This window comes from Salmo trutta, chromosome 25, assembly GCF_901001165.1.
Source record: "Salmo trutta chromosome 25, fSalTru1.1, whole genome shotgun sequence".
Classification (NCBI taxonomy): Eukaryota; Metazoa; Chordata; class Actinopteri; order Salmoniformes; family Salmonidae; genus Salmo; species Salmo trutta.
In genome coordinates, this window is record NC_042981.1 from 3,970,758 (window position 1) to 3,987,073 (window position 16,316).

The 16,316-nt window shown below is 35.6% G+C and overlaps 1 protein-coding gene across 1 annotated transcript in view; it reads right to left on the bottom strand.

The window, feature by feature from the left end:
* The window catches only part of zfyve26 (zinc finger, FYVE domain containing 26), a 73,776-nt gene that overhangs the window by 23,214 nt on the left and 34,246 nt on the right, over positions 1-16,316 (bottom strand). The window contains exons 17-20 of the mRNA XM_029712683.1: positions 11,206-11,359; positions 10,509-10,541; positions 4,785-4,865; positions 462-643 (exon numbers count right to left, since the gene is read on the bottom strand). Coding sequence (XP_029568543.1) covers positions 462-643; positions 4,785-4,865; positions 10,509-10,541; positions 11,206-11,359 — 450 coding nt within the window. The remainder of the gene's footprint in view (positions 1-461; positions 644-4,784; positions 4,866-10,508; positions 10,542-11,205; positions 11,360-16,316) is intronic.

Below are 16,316 nucleotides of genomic sequence, written 5' to 3' on the forward strand. Positions count from 1 at the left end.
CTGTACTGAACACCAATGACTAGCCTTAATCTGTTTGTGGGAAACCAATGAGTAGCCTTAATCTGTTTGTGGGAAACCAATGAGTAGCCTTAATCTGTTTGTGGGAAACCAATGACTAGCCTTAATCTGTCTGCGGGAAACCTATGCCACCCTTTTCTCTTTGTAGGAGCCATTTAGTGTCCGCCACTCACTCATTCGTTTAGTGTCCGCCACTCACTCATTCAAGTGGCTTATTTTTAATTTTGAGAGATTTTAGCCATTCCACTCTATAATATATATACACTGTGTATATATATACATATATACATACACACAGCATTTAGCAGATGCTTTTATCCAAAGCGACTTACAGTCATGCATGCATATTATGGGTGGTCCCGGGAATCGAACCCACTACCTTATAGATACAAGCGCCAGACTCTAGCCTTTCACGGGGGGGGGGGGGGGGGTCTTATTCTCACCATGGTGAAGCGTTCTCGCTGGCAGACCATGCAGACATGCTGCTGGTTGTCTGGGACCCAGTCCTTGCGAACCGGGGCTCTGTCTGGGGGCTGGAACTGATCCGGGGAGTGCTGGATTCTCCTGCCGGTCGACCCTCTGTCCAGGGAACTGCTGGAAGACGAGGTGTGCATGGGGGTACTACCTGGAGATGGAAACAACGTTGTTATCTTCACGATGTATTCTGTAAAATCGGATGTGCTTTACATTGCATTATGGGTACTGTAGTACATCTTGCCACATTAACCACGTGCAACAAAATAAGATCAAACATTTGAATGATTGCACAAAAACTAGAATAGATAATAAACTAGAATAGACTAGAATAATATAATAGAGTATAATAGAATATAATAGAATAGAGTATAACAGAACAAAGTATAAAATAGAGTATTATAGAGTATAATAAACTAGAATAGACTAGAATATAATAGAGTATAATAGAGTATAATAGAATAGAGTATAACAGAATAGAGTATAAAATAGAGTATTATAGAATAGAGTATAATAAACTAGAATAGAGTATAATAGAGTAATAAACTAGAATAGAGTATAATAGAGTATAATAAACTAGAATAGAGTATAATAGAGTAATAAACTAGAATAGAGTATAATAGAGTAATAAACTAGAGTAGAGTAGAATAGAGTAATAAACTAGAATAGAGTATAATAGAATAGAATTGAGTATAATAGAATATAAAATAATAGAGTATAATAGAATAGAATTGAGTATAATAGAATAGAGTATAATAAACTAGAAGAGTATAACCAAGTAGAATAGAGTAATAAACTAGAATAGAGTATAATATAGTAATAAACTAGAATAGAGTATAATATAGTAATAAACTAGAATAGAGTATAATAGAATAAACTAGAATAGAGTATAATAAAATACAGTATACTAGAATAGAGTATAATGACTAGAATAGAGTATAATAGAATAGAGTATAAGACACTAGAATATATTAGAGTATAATAAAATAGAGCATTATAGAATATAGTATAGTAGAATATAGTAGAATAAACTAGAATAGAGAATACTAGAATAAAGTAAAATTGAATAGAGTATAATAAAATGGCATACACCAGAATAGAGTATAATAGACTAGAATAGAGTATAGTATAATAAAATAGAGCATTATAGAATATAGTATAGTAGAATATAGTAGAATAAACTAGAATAGAGAATACTAGAATAAAGTAAAATTGAATAGAGTATAATAAAATGGCATACACTAGAATAGAGTATAATAGACTAGAATAGAGTATAATAGACTAGAATAGAGTATAGTATAATAAAATAGAGCATAATAGAATAGAATATAGTATAGTAGAATATAGTATAATAAACTAGAATAGAGTATACTAGAATAAAGTATAGACTAGAATACAGTATAATAAACTAGAGTATAATAAAAGAGTATAAAAGGCTAGAATAGGGTATAATAAACTAGAGTATAATAGAATAGAGTACAATAGACTAGAATAGAGTATATAAAATATTATACTAGAATAGAAGAGAATATAATAAACTAGAATTGAGAATAATAAAATGGAGTATTCTAGAAGAGTATAACAGAATGGAATATAGTATAAAATAGAGTATAATAGACTAGAATAGAGTATAAACTAGAATAGAGTATAATAAACTAGAATAATAAAATGGAGTATACTAGAATAGAGTATAACAAAATAGAATATAGTATATAAAATAGAGTATAATAGAGCATTATGGGTACTGTAGTACATCTTGCCACAGTAACCACATGCAACAAAATAGAGCAAACATTTGAATGATTGCACATAGACTAGAATATATTATAATAAAATAGTATACTAGAATAGAGTAAAATTTAATAGAGTATAATAAAACGGCATACAGTAGAATAGAGTATAATAGACTAGAATAGAGTATAAAGTAGAACATAGTATAATAAACTAGAGCATACTAGAATAGAGTATAATAGAACATAGTATAATAAAATAGAGCATACTATAATAGAATATACTAGAATAGAGTATAATAAACTAGAGCATACTAGAATAGAGTATAATAGAACATAGTATAATAAAATAGAGCATACTATAATAGAATAAACTAGAATAGAGTATAATAAACTAGAATAGAGTATAAAGTAGAATAGAGTATAATAAACTAGAATAGAGTATAAAGTAGAATAGAGTATAATAAACTAGAGCATACTAGAATAGAGTATAAAGTAGAATAGAGTATAATAAACTAGAATAGAGTATAAAGTAGAATAGAGTATAATAAACTAGAGCATACTAGAATAGAGTATAATAGAACATAGTATAATAAAATAGAGCATACTATAATAGAGTATAATAGAACATAGTATAATAAAATAGAGCATACTATAATAGAATATACTAGAATAGAGTATAATAAACTAGAATTGAGTATAACAAATTAGAGTACACTAGAATAAAATAAACTAGAAGAGCATAGAGTATAATAGAACAGAGAATAATAAACTAGAGTATACGAGAATATAGTATAATAGACCTGAATAAACTAGAATTAAGTATAATAAATTCGAGTATACTAGAATAGAGTATAATAAAAGTATACTATAATAGAATAAACTAGAATGAGTATAATAAATGTGAGTACACTAGAATAGAGTATACTAGAATAGAGTACACTAGAATAGAGTACACTAGAATAGAGTATACTAGAATAGAGTACACTAGAATAGAGTACACTAGAATAGAGTATACTAGAATAGAGTATACTAGAATAGAGTACACTAGAATAGAGTACACTAGAATAGAGTATACTAGAATAGAGTATACTAGAATAGAGTACACTAGAATAGAGTATACTAGAATAGAGTATACTAGAATAGAGTATACTTGAATACAATAGAATAGAGTACACTAGAATAGAGTATACTAGAATAGAGTATACTAGAATAGAGTATACTAGAATAGAGTATACTAGAATAGAGTACACTAGAATAGAGTACACTAGAATAGAGTATACTAGAATAGAGTACACTAGAATAGAGTATACTAGAATAGAGTACACTAGAATAGAGTACACTAGAATAGAGTATACTAGAATAGAGTATACTAGAATAGAGTATACTAGAATAGAATAGAGTACACTAGAATAGAGTATACTAGAATAGAGTATACTAGAATAGAGTACACTAGAATAGAGTATACTAGAATAGAGTACACTAGAATAGAGTATACTAGAGTAGAGTATACTAGAATAGAGTATACTAGAATAGAGTACACTAGAATAGAGTATACTAGAGTAGAGTATACTAGAATAGAGTATAATAAAATAGGGTATAATCAACTAGAGTATACTAGAATATAATAGACTACAATATAATATAGAATAATAAAATTGAGTATACTAGAATAGAATATAATAGACTATCATGAGTATAATAGACTAGAATATGATAGGTAACAGACTAGAACAGAGTGTAATAGAATAGACTAGAATATAGTAAAATAGACTGCAATAGAATAGAGTATAATATACTATAATATAATAGAGTATAATATAATACAATAGAATAGAGTATACTAGAATAGAGTATACTAGAATAGAGTACACTAGAACAGAGTGTAATAGAATAGACTAGAATATAGTAAAATAGACTGCAATAGAATAGAGTATAATAGACTATAATATAATAGACTATAATAGACTATAATATAATAGAGTATAATATAATAGAGTATAATATAATAGACTAGAATATAATATAATAGACTATAATATAATATAATATAATAGACTATAATATAATAGACTATAATATAATAGAGTATAATATAATAGACTAGAATATAATATAATAGACTATAATATAATAGACTATAATAGAATATAATAGAATATAATAGACTAGACTATAATATAATAGACTATAATATAATATAATAGAATATAATATAATAGACTATAATAGACTATAATATAATATAATAGAATAGACTATAATATAATATAATAGACTATAATAGGATAGACTATAATATAATAGACTATAATATAATATAATAGACTATAATATAATATAATAGACTATAATAGGATAGACTATAATATAATAGACTATAATATAATAGACTATAATATAATAGACTATAATATAAAAGACTATAATATACTATAATAGACTAGAACAGAGTATAACAGACTAGAACAGAGTATAATAGACTAGAATAGAGTATAACAGACTATAATAGAGTATAACAGACTATAATAGAGTATAACAGACAAGAGAATGATCTTTGACCTGCAGTAGGTGGAGGTGTCGGGGTAGAGGGACAGCTGTCCTGGGCTGGACACTGGTCATCCTGGAGACTGATCACAGAATCTGGCGACAGAGAGAGGTCGAAGTTTTAACGTTGTAGACTTTTTTTGTTGTTGCAAAAAATGGTCTTCAAACTCAAAATCAAAAGTGATCAAGTGTGAAAAGTACACATCATATCTAAAAAGTCCAAAATGTGTAAATTCAGTGTTGGGGGAACGTTACTTTTTAAAAGTAACTCGTTACGTTACAACGTTACTATGGAAAGTAGTTAACAAAAACAGAAAACCCTCTGAAGATGCCTAGCGCGTGTTGGTCATTAGAATGGCTTGCATTGCTTAGTCTATATCCCACTCGTCTACATCTCTATACCAACTCAAGTAATAATGACAAGCAATATATCCTTTACAATACTTTAAATAAGTGATATATATAGCTGAAGTCGGAAGTTTACATACACCTTAGCCAAATACATTTAAAAAACTCAGTTTTTCACAATTCCTGACATTTAATCCTAGTAAGAATTCCCTGTTTTAGGTCAGTTAGGATCACCACTTTCTTTTAAGAATGTGAAATGTCAGAATAATAGTAGAGAGAATGATTTATTTCAGCTTTTATTTCTTTCATCACATTCCCAGTGGGTCAGAAGTTTACATACAGTCAATTAGTATTTGGTAGCATTGCCTTTAAATTGTTTAACTTGGGTCAAACGTTTCGGGTAGTCTTCCACAAGCTTCCCACAATAAGTTGGGTGAATTTTGGCCCATTCCTCCTGACAGTGCTGGTGTAACTGAGTCAGGTTTGTATGCCTCCTTGCTCGCACACACTTTTTCAGTTCTGCCCACAAATGTTCTATAGGATTGAGGTCAGGGCTTTGTGATGGCCACTCCAATACCTTGACTTTGTTGTCCTTAAGCCATTTTGCCACAACTTTGGAAGTATGCTTGGGATCCTTGTCCATTTGGAAGACCCATTTGCGACCAAGCTTTAACTTCCTGACTGATGTCTTGAGATGTTGCTTCAATATATCCACATAATTTTCCATCCTCATGATGCCATCTATTTTGTGAAGTGCACCAGTCCCTCCTGCAGCAAAGCACCCCCACAACATGATGCTGCCACCCCCGTGCTTCACGGTTGGGATGGTGTTCTTCGGCTTGTAAGCCTCCCCCTTTTTGCTCCAAACATAACGATGGTCATTATGGCCAAACATTAATACACTGCTCAAAAAAATAAAGGGAACACTTAAACAACACATCCTAGATCTGAAAGAAAGAAATAATCTTATTAAATACTTTTTTCTTTACATAGTTGAATGTGCTGACAACAAAATCACACAAAAATAATCAATGGAAATCCAATTTATCAACCCATGGAGGTCTGGATTTGGAGTCACACTCAAAATTAAAGTGGAAAACCACACTACAGGCTGATCCAACTTTGATGTAATGTCCTTTAAAACAAGTCAAAATGAGGCTCAGTAGTGTGTGTGGCCTCCACGTGCCTGTATGACCTCCCTACAACGCCTGGGCATGCTCCTGATGAGGTGGCGGATGGTCTCCTGAGGGATCTCCTTCCAGACCTGGACTAAAGCATCCGCCAACTCCTGGACAGTCTGTGGTGCAACGTGGCGTTGGTGGATGGAGCGAGACATGATGTCCTAGATGTGCTCAATTGGATTCAGGTCTGGGGAACGGGCGGTCCATAGCATCAATGCCTTCCTCTTGCAGGAACTGCTGACACACTCCAGCCACATGAGGTCTAGCATTGTCTTGCATTAGGAGGAACCCAGGGCCAACCGCACCAGCATATGGTCTCACAAGGGGTCTGAGGATCTCATCTCGGTATCTAATGGCAGTCAGGCTACCTCTGGCGAGCACATGGAGGGCTGTGCGGCCCCCCAAAGAAATGCCACCCCACACCATGACTGACCCACCGCCAAACCGGTCATGCTGGAGGATGTTGCAGGCAGCAGAATGTTCTCCACAGCGTCTCCAGACTCTGTCACGTCTGTCACGTGCTCAGTGTGAACCTGCTTTCATCTGTGAAGAGCACAGGGCGCCAGTGGCGAATTTGCCAATCTTGGTGTTCTCTGGCAAATGCCAAACGTCCTGCACGGTGTTGGGCTGTAAGCACAACCCCCACCTGTGGACGTTGGGCCCTCATACCACCCTCATGGAGTCTGTTTCTGACCGTTTGAGCAGACACATGCACATTTGTGGCCTGCTGGAGATCATTTTGCAGGGCTCTGGCAGTGCTCCTCCTGCTCCTCCTTGCACAAAGGCGGAGGTAGCGGTCCTGCTGCTGGGTTGTTGCCCTCCTACGGCCTCCTCCATGTCTCCTGATGTACTGGCCTGTCTCCTGGTAGCGCCTCCATGCTCTGGACACTACGCTGACAGACACAGCAAACCTTCTTGCCACAGCTCGCATTGGTGTGCCATCCTGGATGAGCTGCACTACGTGAGCCACTTGTGTGGGTTGTAGACTCCGTCTCATGCTACCACTAGAGTGAAAGCACCGCCAGCATTCAAAAGTGACCAAAACATCAGCCAGGAAGCATAGGAACTGAGAAGTGGTCTGTGGTCACCACCTGCTGAACCACTCCTTTATTGGGGGTGTCTTGCTTATTGCCTATAATTTCCACCTGTTGTCTATTCCATTTGCACAACAGCATGTGAAATTTATTGTCAATCAGTGTTGCTTCCTAAGTGGACAATTTGATTTCACAGAAGTGTGATTGACTTGGAGTTACATTGTGTTGTTTAAGTGTTCCCTTTATTTTTTTGAGCAGTGTATATTTTTGTTTCATCAGACCAGAGGACATTTCTCCAAAAAGTACGATCTTTGTCCCCATGTGCAGTTGCAAACCGTAGTCTGGCTTTTTTGTGGCGGTTTTGGAGCAGTGGCTTCTTCCTTGCTGAGAGGCCTTTCAGGTTATGTCGATATAGGACCTTCAGGCGTTTGGACATTGCTCCCAAGGATGAACCAAACTTGTGGAGGTTTACAATTTCTTTTCCTGATGTCTTGGCTGATTTCTTAACATTTTCCCATGTCCAGCAAAGAGGAACTGAGTTTGAAGGTAGGCCTTGAAATACATCCACAGGTACACCTCCAATTGACTCAAATGATGTCAATTAGCCTATCAGAAGCTTCTAAACTCATGACATCATTTTCTGGAATTTTCCAAGCTGTTTAAAGGCCAGTCAACTTAGTGTATATAAACTTCTGACCCTCTGGAATTGTGATACAGTGAATTATAAGTGAAATAATCTGTCTGTAAACAATTGTTGGAGAAATTACTTGTGTCATGCACAAAGTAGATGTCCTAACCGACTTGCCAAAACTATAGTTTGTTAACAAAACATTTGTGGAGTGGTTGAAAAACGAGTTTTAATGACTCCAACCTAAGTGTAAACTTCCGACTACAACTGTACATATACAAAAGTATTCACCCCACTTTAATTCCTTCAAATTTTATTGTGCTACAAAGTGGGATTAAATTGTCATTTATTTGAAATGATCTACACATTATTTTACACTAATATCTGTTCACTAGATAAGTATTCAACGCTCCGAGTCAATGCATGTTTGAAACACCTTCGGCAGCGATTACAGCTGTGAGTCTTCCTGGGTAAATCTCTAAGAGTTTTGCACACCTGGATTGTGCAATATTTTACCATTATTCTTTCCCAAAAATGTTCAAGCTCAGTCAAGGTGTTGGGGATCATGGCTAGACAGAAATTGTCAAGTCTTGCCATAGATTGAATCAACACTAACTTGGTCACTCAGGAACATTTGGACTTGTGTTTTAGGTTATTGTCCTGCTGAAAAGTGAATCCCTCTCCCAGCGGCTGGTGGAAAAGCAGACTGAAGCAAGTTTTCCTCTAGGATTTTGCGTGTGCTTAGCTCCATTCCATTTCTTTTTTATCCTGAAAAACTCCCCAGTATATAAGCATACCCATAACATGATGCAGCCACCACCATGCTTGAAAATAAGGAGGCAGTTACTCAGTGATGTGTTGTGTTGGATTTTCCCCAAACATAAGGCTTTGCATTTAGGCCAAACATTAATTGCTTTGCCTTGTTCTATATTCTGTATATTTTTACTCTGTCATTTAGATCATTATTGTGGCGTCACTACAATGTTGTTGATCCATCCTCAGTGTTCTACCATCACAGCCATTGAACTCTTGAGCAGTTAAAAAAAAAAATCACCAATGGCCTCATGGTGACATCCCTGCGCAGTTTCTTTCCTGTCCAGCAGCTCAGTTGATGTGTCTGGGTGGTTTAATACATCATCCACAGCATAATGACGAACTTGACCACACTTAGAGATATTCAATGCATGATTTGTTGTTGATTCCCATCTACCAATCACTGCCCTTTTTCATGAGGCAGCTTTTGAAAAAAGCTCCCAGGTCTATGTACTGTAGATGAATCTGTGCTAGAAAATTCAACACTTGACTGAGGGACCTTACAGATGTATGCATGTATGTATGTATGTATGGGGGACAGAGGAAGAAGTAGTCATTCAAAAATCCTGTCAACCCATATTATTTCACACAGTGAGTCCATGTAACTTATTATGTGATTTGTTAAGCTACATTTTTTCTCCTGAACTAATGTAGGCTTGCCTAAACAAAAAGGGGGTTCAATACGACTATATTTTAGTTATTACATTTGATTCATTTGTAAAAAATGTGTAGAATTTTATTTTCACTTTGATATTACGGAGTATATTGTGAGGATCAATGACAACAACAACAACAAAAAATCTATCATACTTTGTAATAAAACAAACATTTTCAAAAAATCCAAGGGGGTGAATACTTCTGATACCCACTGCATAAAACCAACTGGGCTCCCGTAAGAGCTCAAATACAAGTACAACTGGCTACCAATCTGTTTTACACACAGATACGAACTGGGCGGAGATTCTACGTAAAATTGTACTGCCCTTTACTTTATATTAATGGTGAAAACGGAGCGGGAGAAATGTCAATTCTTATCAACTGATACTAACTTAGCTACGCTATTTGCTTTATTACCAGACAATAAAACGAGCCACTCGCCTGAACCCGATGAAAATCCTGCAAGTAGCGTCAGTCAAGTAGCGTCAGTCAAGTAGCGTCAGTCCTTTTCTTCGACCAATTCAAAGTAATACGACTACTTCCACGATAAAGCGTATTGTCGCTGCCATCTCTCTAGCTACCATGCGAACTATCCGCCACAACGTTCATGCAGGAACAGGAAGAGCGCGATGAACGTAGCCTAGGGTGGAGGGATTTTCTTTTCTTTTTATTCGTGCCAACAAAGAAAAAAGGACAATAATATTGTAAAAGTAACTAAGTAACTCTTTCATTAAATTGAAAAACTAACGAGTTAGGTTACTCGTTACCACAAAAAAAAGTAATCAGAGTTACTTGGTAACTAGTTACTCCCAACACTATGTCTGATAGAGCAAGGTAGTCGTGAGATAATAAAGGAAACTTGATTTTACTCAATAATAATAATAATAACAATAATAATAGATTGGATTTATATAAAACCAACCAAGGTACTCACATCCACCACCAATGAGTGGCAGCACCCACTTGGTATGACCCACGGCAACCATTTTGTACCAGAACGTTTATCACACATCACCACAACTCATAGACATAACTTGAGAGATTGGACAATCACATAACCATAGTACATTTGACTTACAATATGAGTGGTTGTGTAGACCGATGACTGAGTCTGGGGAGACAGGGAGAGACATCTATAGTACAAACCTGTGCATATTAGTGACATAACACCCTTTTTCCACTGTCGTGTCGACCTGAACCGTAGTTTGCTGGCTTGGATATTTCCAGAAAGTTTCAGAAACTATGGTGGACGCATAACCAGGCCAGAGGAGTACAGATCGTGTGTGTGTGTGTGTGTGGGGGTGTGTGTGTGGCGTCTCACAATCATTACACAACATTATTCCCCAGACATTAGGCTAGTGTTCTCTCCCTCCCTTCTCTTATTTTCAAGTCTCCATTTTGCAGCTTCTCTCTTATTGGTAAGAAACTCAGACATCGTCCTATATCTCGCCTCAGTGGATCGAAGTAAACTTTTTTCTGCCCAAATTCCTAAAAGCATTTGGCGTGTATTTGCCGCCCGTACAGTTAGGCCCTAAAGTTTAGGCTTATGCACTAACGGGCAGATCAAATATATGAATCGCACAATAACTATACGTTTCTGGAATTTTAATACATTGCTTTCTCTTTATTTCAACGCAACAGCCCTTCATCCACACAATATTTTATGACCCTAAACCCGCCCGACCCACAGATATAAACACCAGGCGGGTCTGCGGGGTTATGGGTCAACCCGCGCATCACTAGTGTGTTTGTGTGTCGTGCGGGTTGGTACTGACCAGAACGAGACTTCTCCCTGGGCGCGTAGGGGAAGTCCAGGGCCTTGCAGGCGTAGTTGGAGAGTAGTTTGTCGATGTCATGGGTGGTGAAGCCATCCTCACGGCCTAATAGTAGGTTCTGTAAAGTCCTCACCGCCACTTCAGCCCAGTCCACCTTCAAAATATCAAAGTTTTCATTGAACAAATGGCAGATAGTAAACACTGAAATACTTGGTAACAGATTAAAAGACTCAGGCTCCAGATTATATTAACTACACAATGTGCCACTAATAATCACTGTCACGTCAGCCTAGTCCACGGTGGTGGTGGTGGTGCTAGTAGTAGTAGCAGCAGCAGTAGTAGTAGTAGTATTACCAGTAGTAGTAGTAGTAGCAGCAGCAGCAGCAGCAGCAGTAGTAGTAGTAGTAGTAGTAGTAGTAGTAGTAGTAGTAGCAGCAGTAGTAGTAGTAGTATTACCAGTAGTAGTAGTAGTAGTAGTAGCAGCAGCAGTAGTAGTAGTATTACCAGTAGTAGTAGTAGTAGTAGTAGTATTACCAGTAGTAGTAGTATTAGTAGTAGTAGTAGTTTTACCAGTAGTAGTAGCAGCAGCAGCAGTAGTAGTAGTAGTAGTAGTAGTAGTAGTAGTAGTAGTAGTAGTAGCAGCAGCAGTAGTAGTAGTAGTAGTATTACCAGTAGTAGTAGTAGTAGTAGCAGCAGCAGCAGCAGCAGCAGTAGTAGTAGTAGTAGTATTACCAGTAGTAGTAGTAGTAGTATTACCAGTAGTAGTAGTATTAGTAGTAGTAGTAGTTTTACCAGTAGTAGTAGCAGCAGCAGTAGTAGTAGTAGTAGTAGTAGTAGCAGCAGCAGCAGTAGTAGTATTACCAGTAGTAGTAGTAGTAGTAGTAGTAGTATTACCAGTAGTAGTAGTAGCAGCAGCAGTAGTAGTAGTATTACCAGTAGTAGTAGTAGTAGTAGTATTACCAGTAGTAGTAGTATTAGTAGTAGTAGTAGTTTTACCAGTAGTAGTAGTAGTAGTTTTACCAGTAGTAGTAGTAGTAGTAGTAGTAGTAGTAGCAGCAGCAGCAGCAGCAGTAGTAGTAGTAGTAGTATTACCAGTAGTAGTAGTATTAGTAGTAGTTTTACCAGTAGTAGTAGTAGTTTTACCAGTAGTAGTAGTAGTAGTAGTAGTAGTAGTTTTACCAGTAGTAGTAGTAGTAGTAGTAGTAGTAGTAGTAGTAGTAGTATTACCAGTAGTAGTAGTAGTATTACCAGTAGTATTACCAGTAGTAGTAGTATTACCAGTAGTAGTAGTAGTAGTATTACCAGTAGTAGTAGTAGTAGTAGTAGTAGTAGTAGTATTACCAGTAGTAGTAGTAGTAGTATTACCAGTAGTAGTAGTAGTAGTATTACCAGTAGTAGTAGTAGTAGTAGTAGTAGTAGTAGTAGTACCAGTAGTAGTAGTAGTAGTAGTAGTAGTACCAGTAGTAGTAGTAGTAGTAGTAGTAGTAGTAGTAGTAGTAGTAGTATTACCAGTAGTAGTATTAACAGTAGTAGTAGTAGTAATAGTAGTATTACCAGTAGTAGTAGTAGTAGTAGTAGTAGTACCAGTAGTAGTAGTAGTAGTAGTAGTATTACCAGTAGTAGTAGTAGTATTACCAGTAGTAGTAGTAGTATTACCAGTAGTAGTAGTAGTAGTAGTAGTAGTATTACCAGTAGTAGTAGTATTAGTAGTAGTAGTAGTTTTACCAGTAGTAGTAGTAGTAGTTTTACCAGTAGTAGTAGTAGTAGTATTAGTAGTAGTATTAGTAGTAGTAATATTACCAGTAGTAGTAGTAGTAGTAGTAGTAGTAGTTTTACCAGTAGTAGTAGTATTAGTAGTAGTTTTACCAGTAGTAGTAGTAGTTTTACCAGTAGTAGTAGTAGTAGTAGTAGTAGTTTTACCAGTAGTAGTAGTAGTAGTAGTAGTAGTAGTAGTAGTAGTAGTAGTATTACCAGTAGTAGTAGTAGTATTACCAGTAGTATTACCAGTAGTAGTAGTATTACCAGTAGTAGTAGTAGTAGTATTACCAGTAGTAGTAGTAGTAGTAGTAGTAGTAGTAGTAGTATTACCAGTAGTAGTAGTAGTAGTATTACCAGTAGTAGTAGTAGTAGTATTACCAGTAGTAGTAGTAGTAGTAGTAGTAGTAGTAGTAGTACCAGTAGTAGTAGTAGTAGTAGTAGTAGTACCAGTAGTAGTAGTAGTAGTAGTAGTAGTAGTATTACCAGTAGTAGTATTAACAGTAGTAGTAGTAGTAATAGTAGTATTACCAGTAGTAGTAGTAGTAGTAGTAGTAGTACCAGTATTACCAGTAGTAGTAGTAGTATTACCAGTAGTAGTAGTAGTATTACCAGTAGTAGTAGTAGTATTACCAGTAGTAGTAGTAGTAGTAGTAGTAGTAGTATTACCAGTAGTAGTAGTAGTAGTAGTTTTACCAGTAGTAGTAGTAGTAGTTTTACCAGTAGTAGTAGTAGTAGTATTAGTAGTAGTATTAGTAGTAGTAATATTACCAGTAGTAGTAGTAGTAGTAGTAGTAGTAGTTTTACCAGTAGTAGTAGTAGTAGTAGTATTAGTAGTAGTATTACCAGTAGTAGTAGTAGTAGTAGTAGTAGTACCAGTAGTAGTATTACCAGTAGTAGTAGTATTACCAGTAGTAGTAGTACCAGTAGTAGTAGTAGTATTACCAGTAGTAGTAGTAGTATTACCAGTAGTAGTAGTAGTAGTAGTAGTAGTAGTAGTAGTATTACCAGTAGTAGTAGTAGTAGTATTACCAGTAGTATTACCAGTAGTAGTAGTAGTAGTAGTAGTATTACCAGTAGTAGTAGTAGTAGTAGTAGTAGTAGTAGTAGTAGTATTACCAGTAGTAGTAGTATTAGTAGTAGTAGTAGTAGTAGTTTTACCAGTAGTAGTAGTAGTAGTTTTACCAGTAGTAGTAGTATTAGTAGTATTAGTAGTAGTAATATTACCAGTAGTAGTAGTAGTAGTAGTAGTAGTAGTAGTAGTATTAGTATTACCAGTAGTAGTATTACCAGTAGTAGTAGTAGTAGTAGTAGTAGTAGTAGTAGTAGTACCAGTAGTAGTAGTAGTAGTATTACCAGTAGTAGTAGTACCAGTAGTAGTAGTAGTAGTAGTATTACCAGTAGTAGTAGTAGTAGTAGTAGTAGTACCAGTAGTAGTAGTAGTAGTAGTAGTATTACCAGTAGTAGTAGTATTAGTAGTAGTAGTAGTTTTACCAGTAGTAGTAGTAGTAGTTTTACCAGTAGTAGTAGTAGTAGTAGTATTAGTAGTAGTAATATTACCAGTAGTAGTAGTAGTAGTAGTAGTATTAGTATTACCAGTAGTAGTATTACCAGTAGTAGTAGTAGTAGTAGTAGTAGTAGTAGTAGTAGTAGTAGTACCAGTAGTAGTAGTATTACCAGTAGTAGTAGTACCAGTAGTAGTAGTAGTATTACCAGTAGTAGTAGTACCAGTAGTAGTAGTAGTATTACCAGTAGTAGTAGTACCAGTAGTAGTAGTAGTATTACCAGTAGTAGTACCAGTAGTAGTAGTAGTATTACCAGTAGTAGTAGTATTACCAGTAGTAGTAGTAGTAGTAGTATTACCAGTAGTAGTAGTAGTATTACCAGTAGTAGTAGTAGTAGTAGTAGTATTACCAGTAGTAGTAGTAGTAGTAGTATTACCAGTAGTAGTAGTAGTAGTAGTAGTAGTAGTATTACCAGTAGTAGTAGTAGTATTACCAGTAGTAGTAGTAGTAGTAGTAGTAGTAGTAGTAGTAGTAGTAGTTTTACCAGTATTAGTAATATTACCAGTAGTAGTAGTAGTAGTAGTAGTAGTAGTTTTACCAGTAGTAGTAGTAGTAGTAGTAGTAGTAGTAGTAGTAGTAGTAGTAGTATTACCAGTAGTAGTAGTACCAGTAGTAGTAGTAGTAGTACCAGTAGTAGTAGTAGTATTACCAGTACCAGTAGTAGTAGTAGTAGTAGTAGTAGTAGTAGTATTACCAGTACCAGTAGTAGTAGTAGTAGTATTACCAGTAGTAGTAATAGTATAACCAGTAGTAGTAGCAGTAGTAGCAGTATTACCAGTAGTAGTAGTAGTAGTAGTAGTAGTAGTAGTAGTAGTAGTAGTAGTAGAACCAGTAGTAGCAGTAGTACCAGTAGTAGTATAACCAGTAGTAGTATAACCAGTAGTAGTATAACCAGTAGTAGTAGTAGTATTACCAGTAGAGTTTATTTGCTGCTCGCATTCATAGATGCAATTGGACATCAATTTACATACATAGACTTTTATCAAATAGTAAAATACAAAACTAGCACAATAATCTTTTTATAATACAATATGATAAATACTATAGATACAGTACCAGTCAAAAGTTTGGACACACCAACTCATTCAAGGGTTTTTCTTTATTTTGACCATTTTCTACATTGTAGAATAATAGTGAAGACATCAAAACTATGAAAAACACATATGGAATTATGTAGTAACCAAAAAAGTATTAAACAAATCAAAATATACTTAAAATGTTTGATTCTTCAAAGTAGCCACCCTTTGCCTTGACAGCTTTGCACACTCTTGGCATTCTCTCAACCAGTTTCATGAGGTATTCACCTGGAATGCATTTCAATTAAACAGGTGTGCCTTGTTGAAAGTTAATTTGTGGAATTTCTTTCCTCCTTAATGCATTTGAGCCAATCAGTTGTGTTGTGACAAGGTAGCGGGGAATACAGAAGATAGCCCTATTTGGTAAAAGACCAAGTCCATATTATGGCAAGAACAGCTCAAATAAGCAAAGGGAAATGACAGTCCATCATTACTTTAAGACATCAAGGTCAGTCAATACGGAACATTTGAAGAACGTTGAACGTTTCTTCAAGTGCAGTCGCCAAAACCATCAAGCGCTATGATGAAACTGGCTCTCATGAGGACCGCCACAGGAAAGGATGACCCAGAGTTACCTCTGCTGCAGAGGATAAGTTCATTTGTTACCAGACTCATAAATTGCAGCCAAAATAAATGCTTCAGAGTTCAAGTAAAAGACACATCTCAACAACTGTTCAGAGGAGACTGTGTGAATCAGGCCTTCATGGTCGAATTT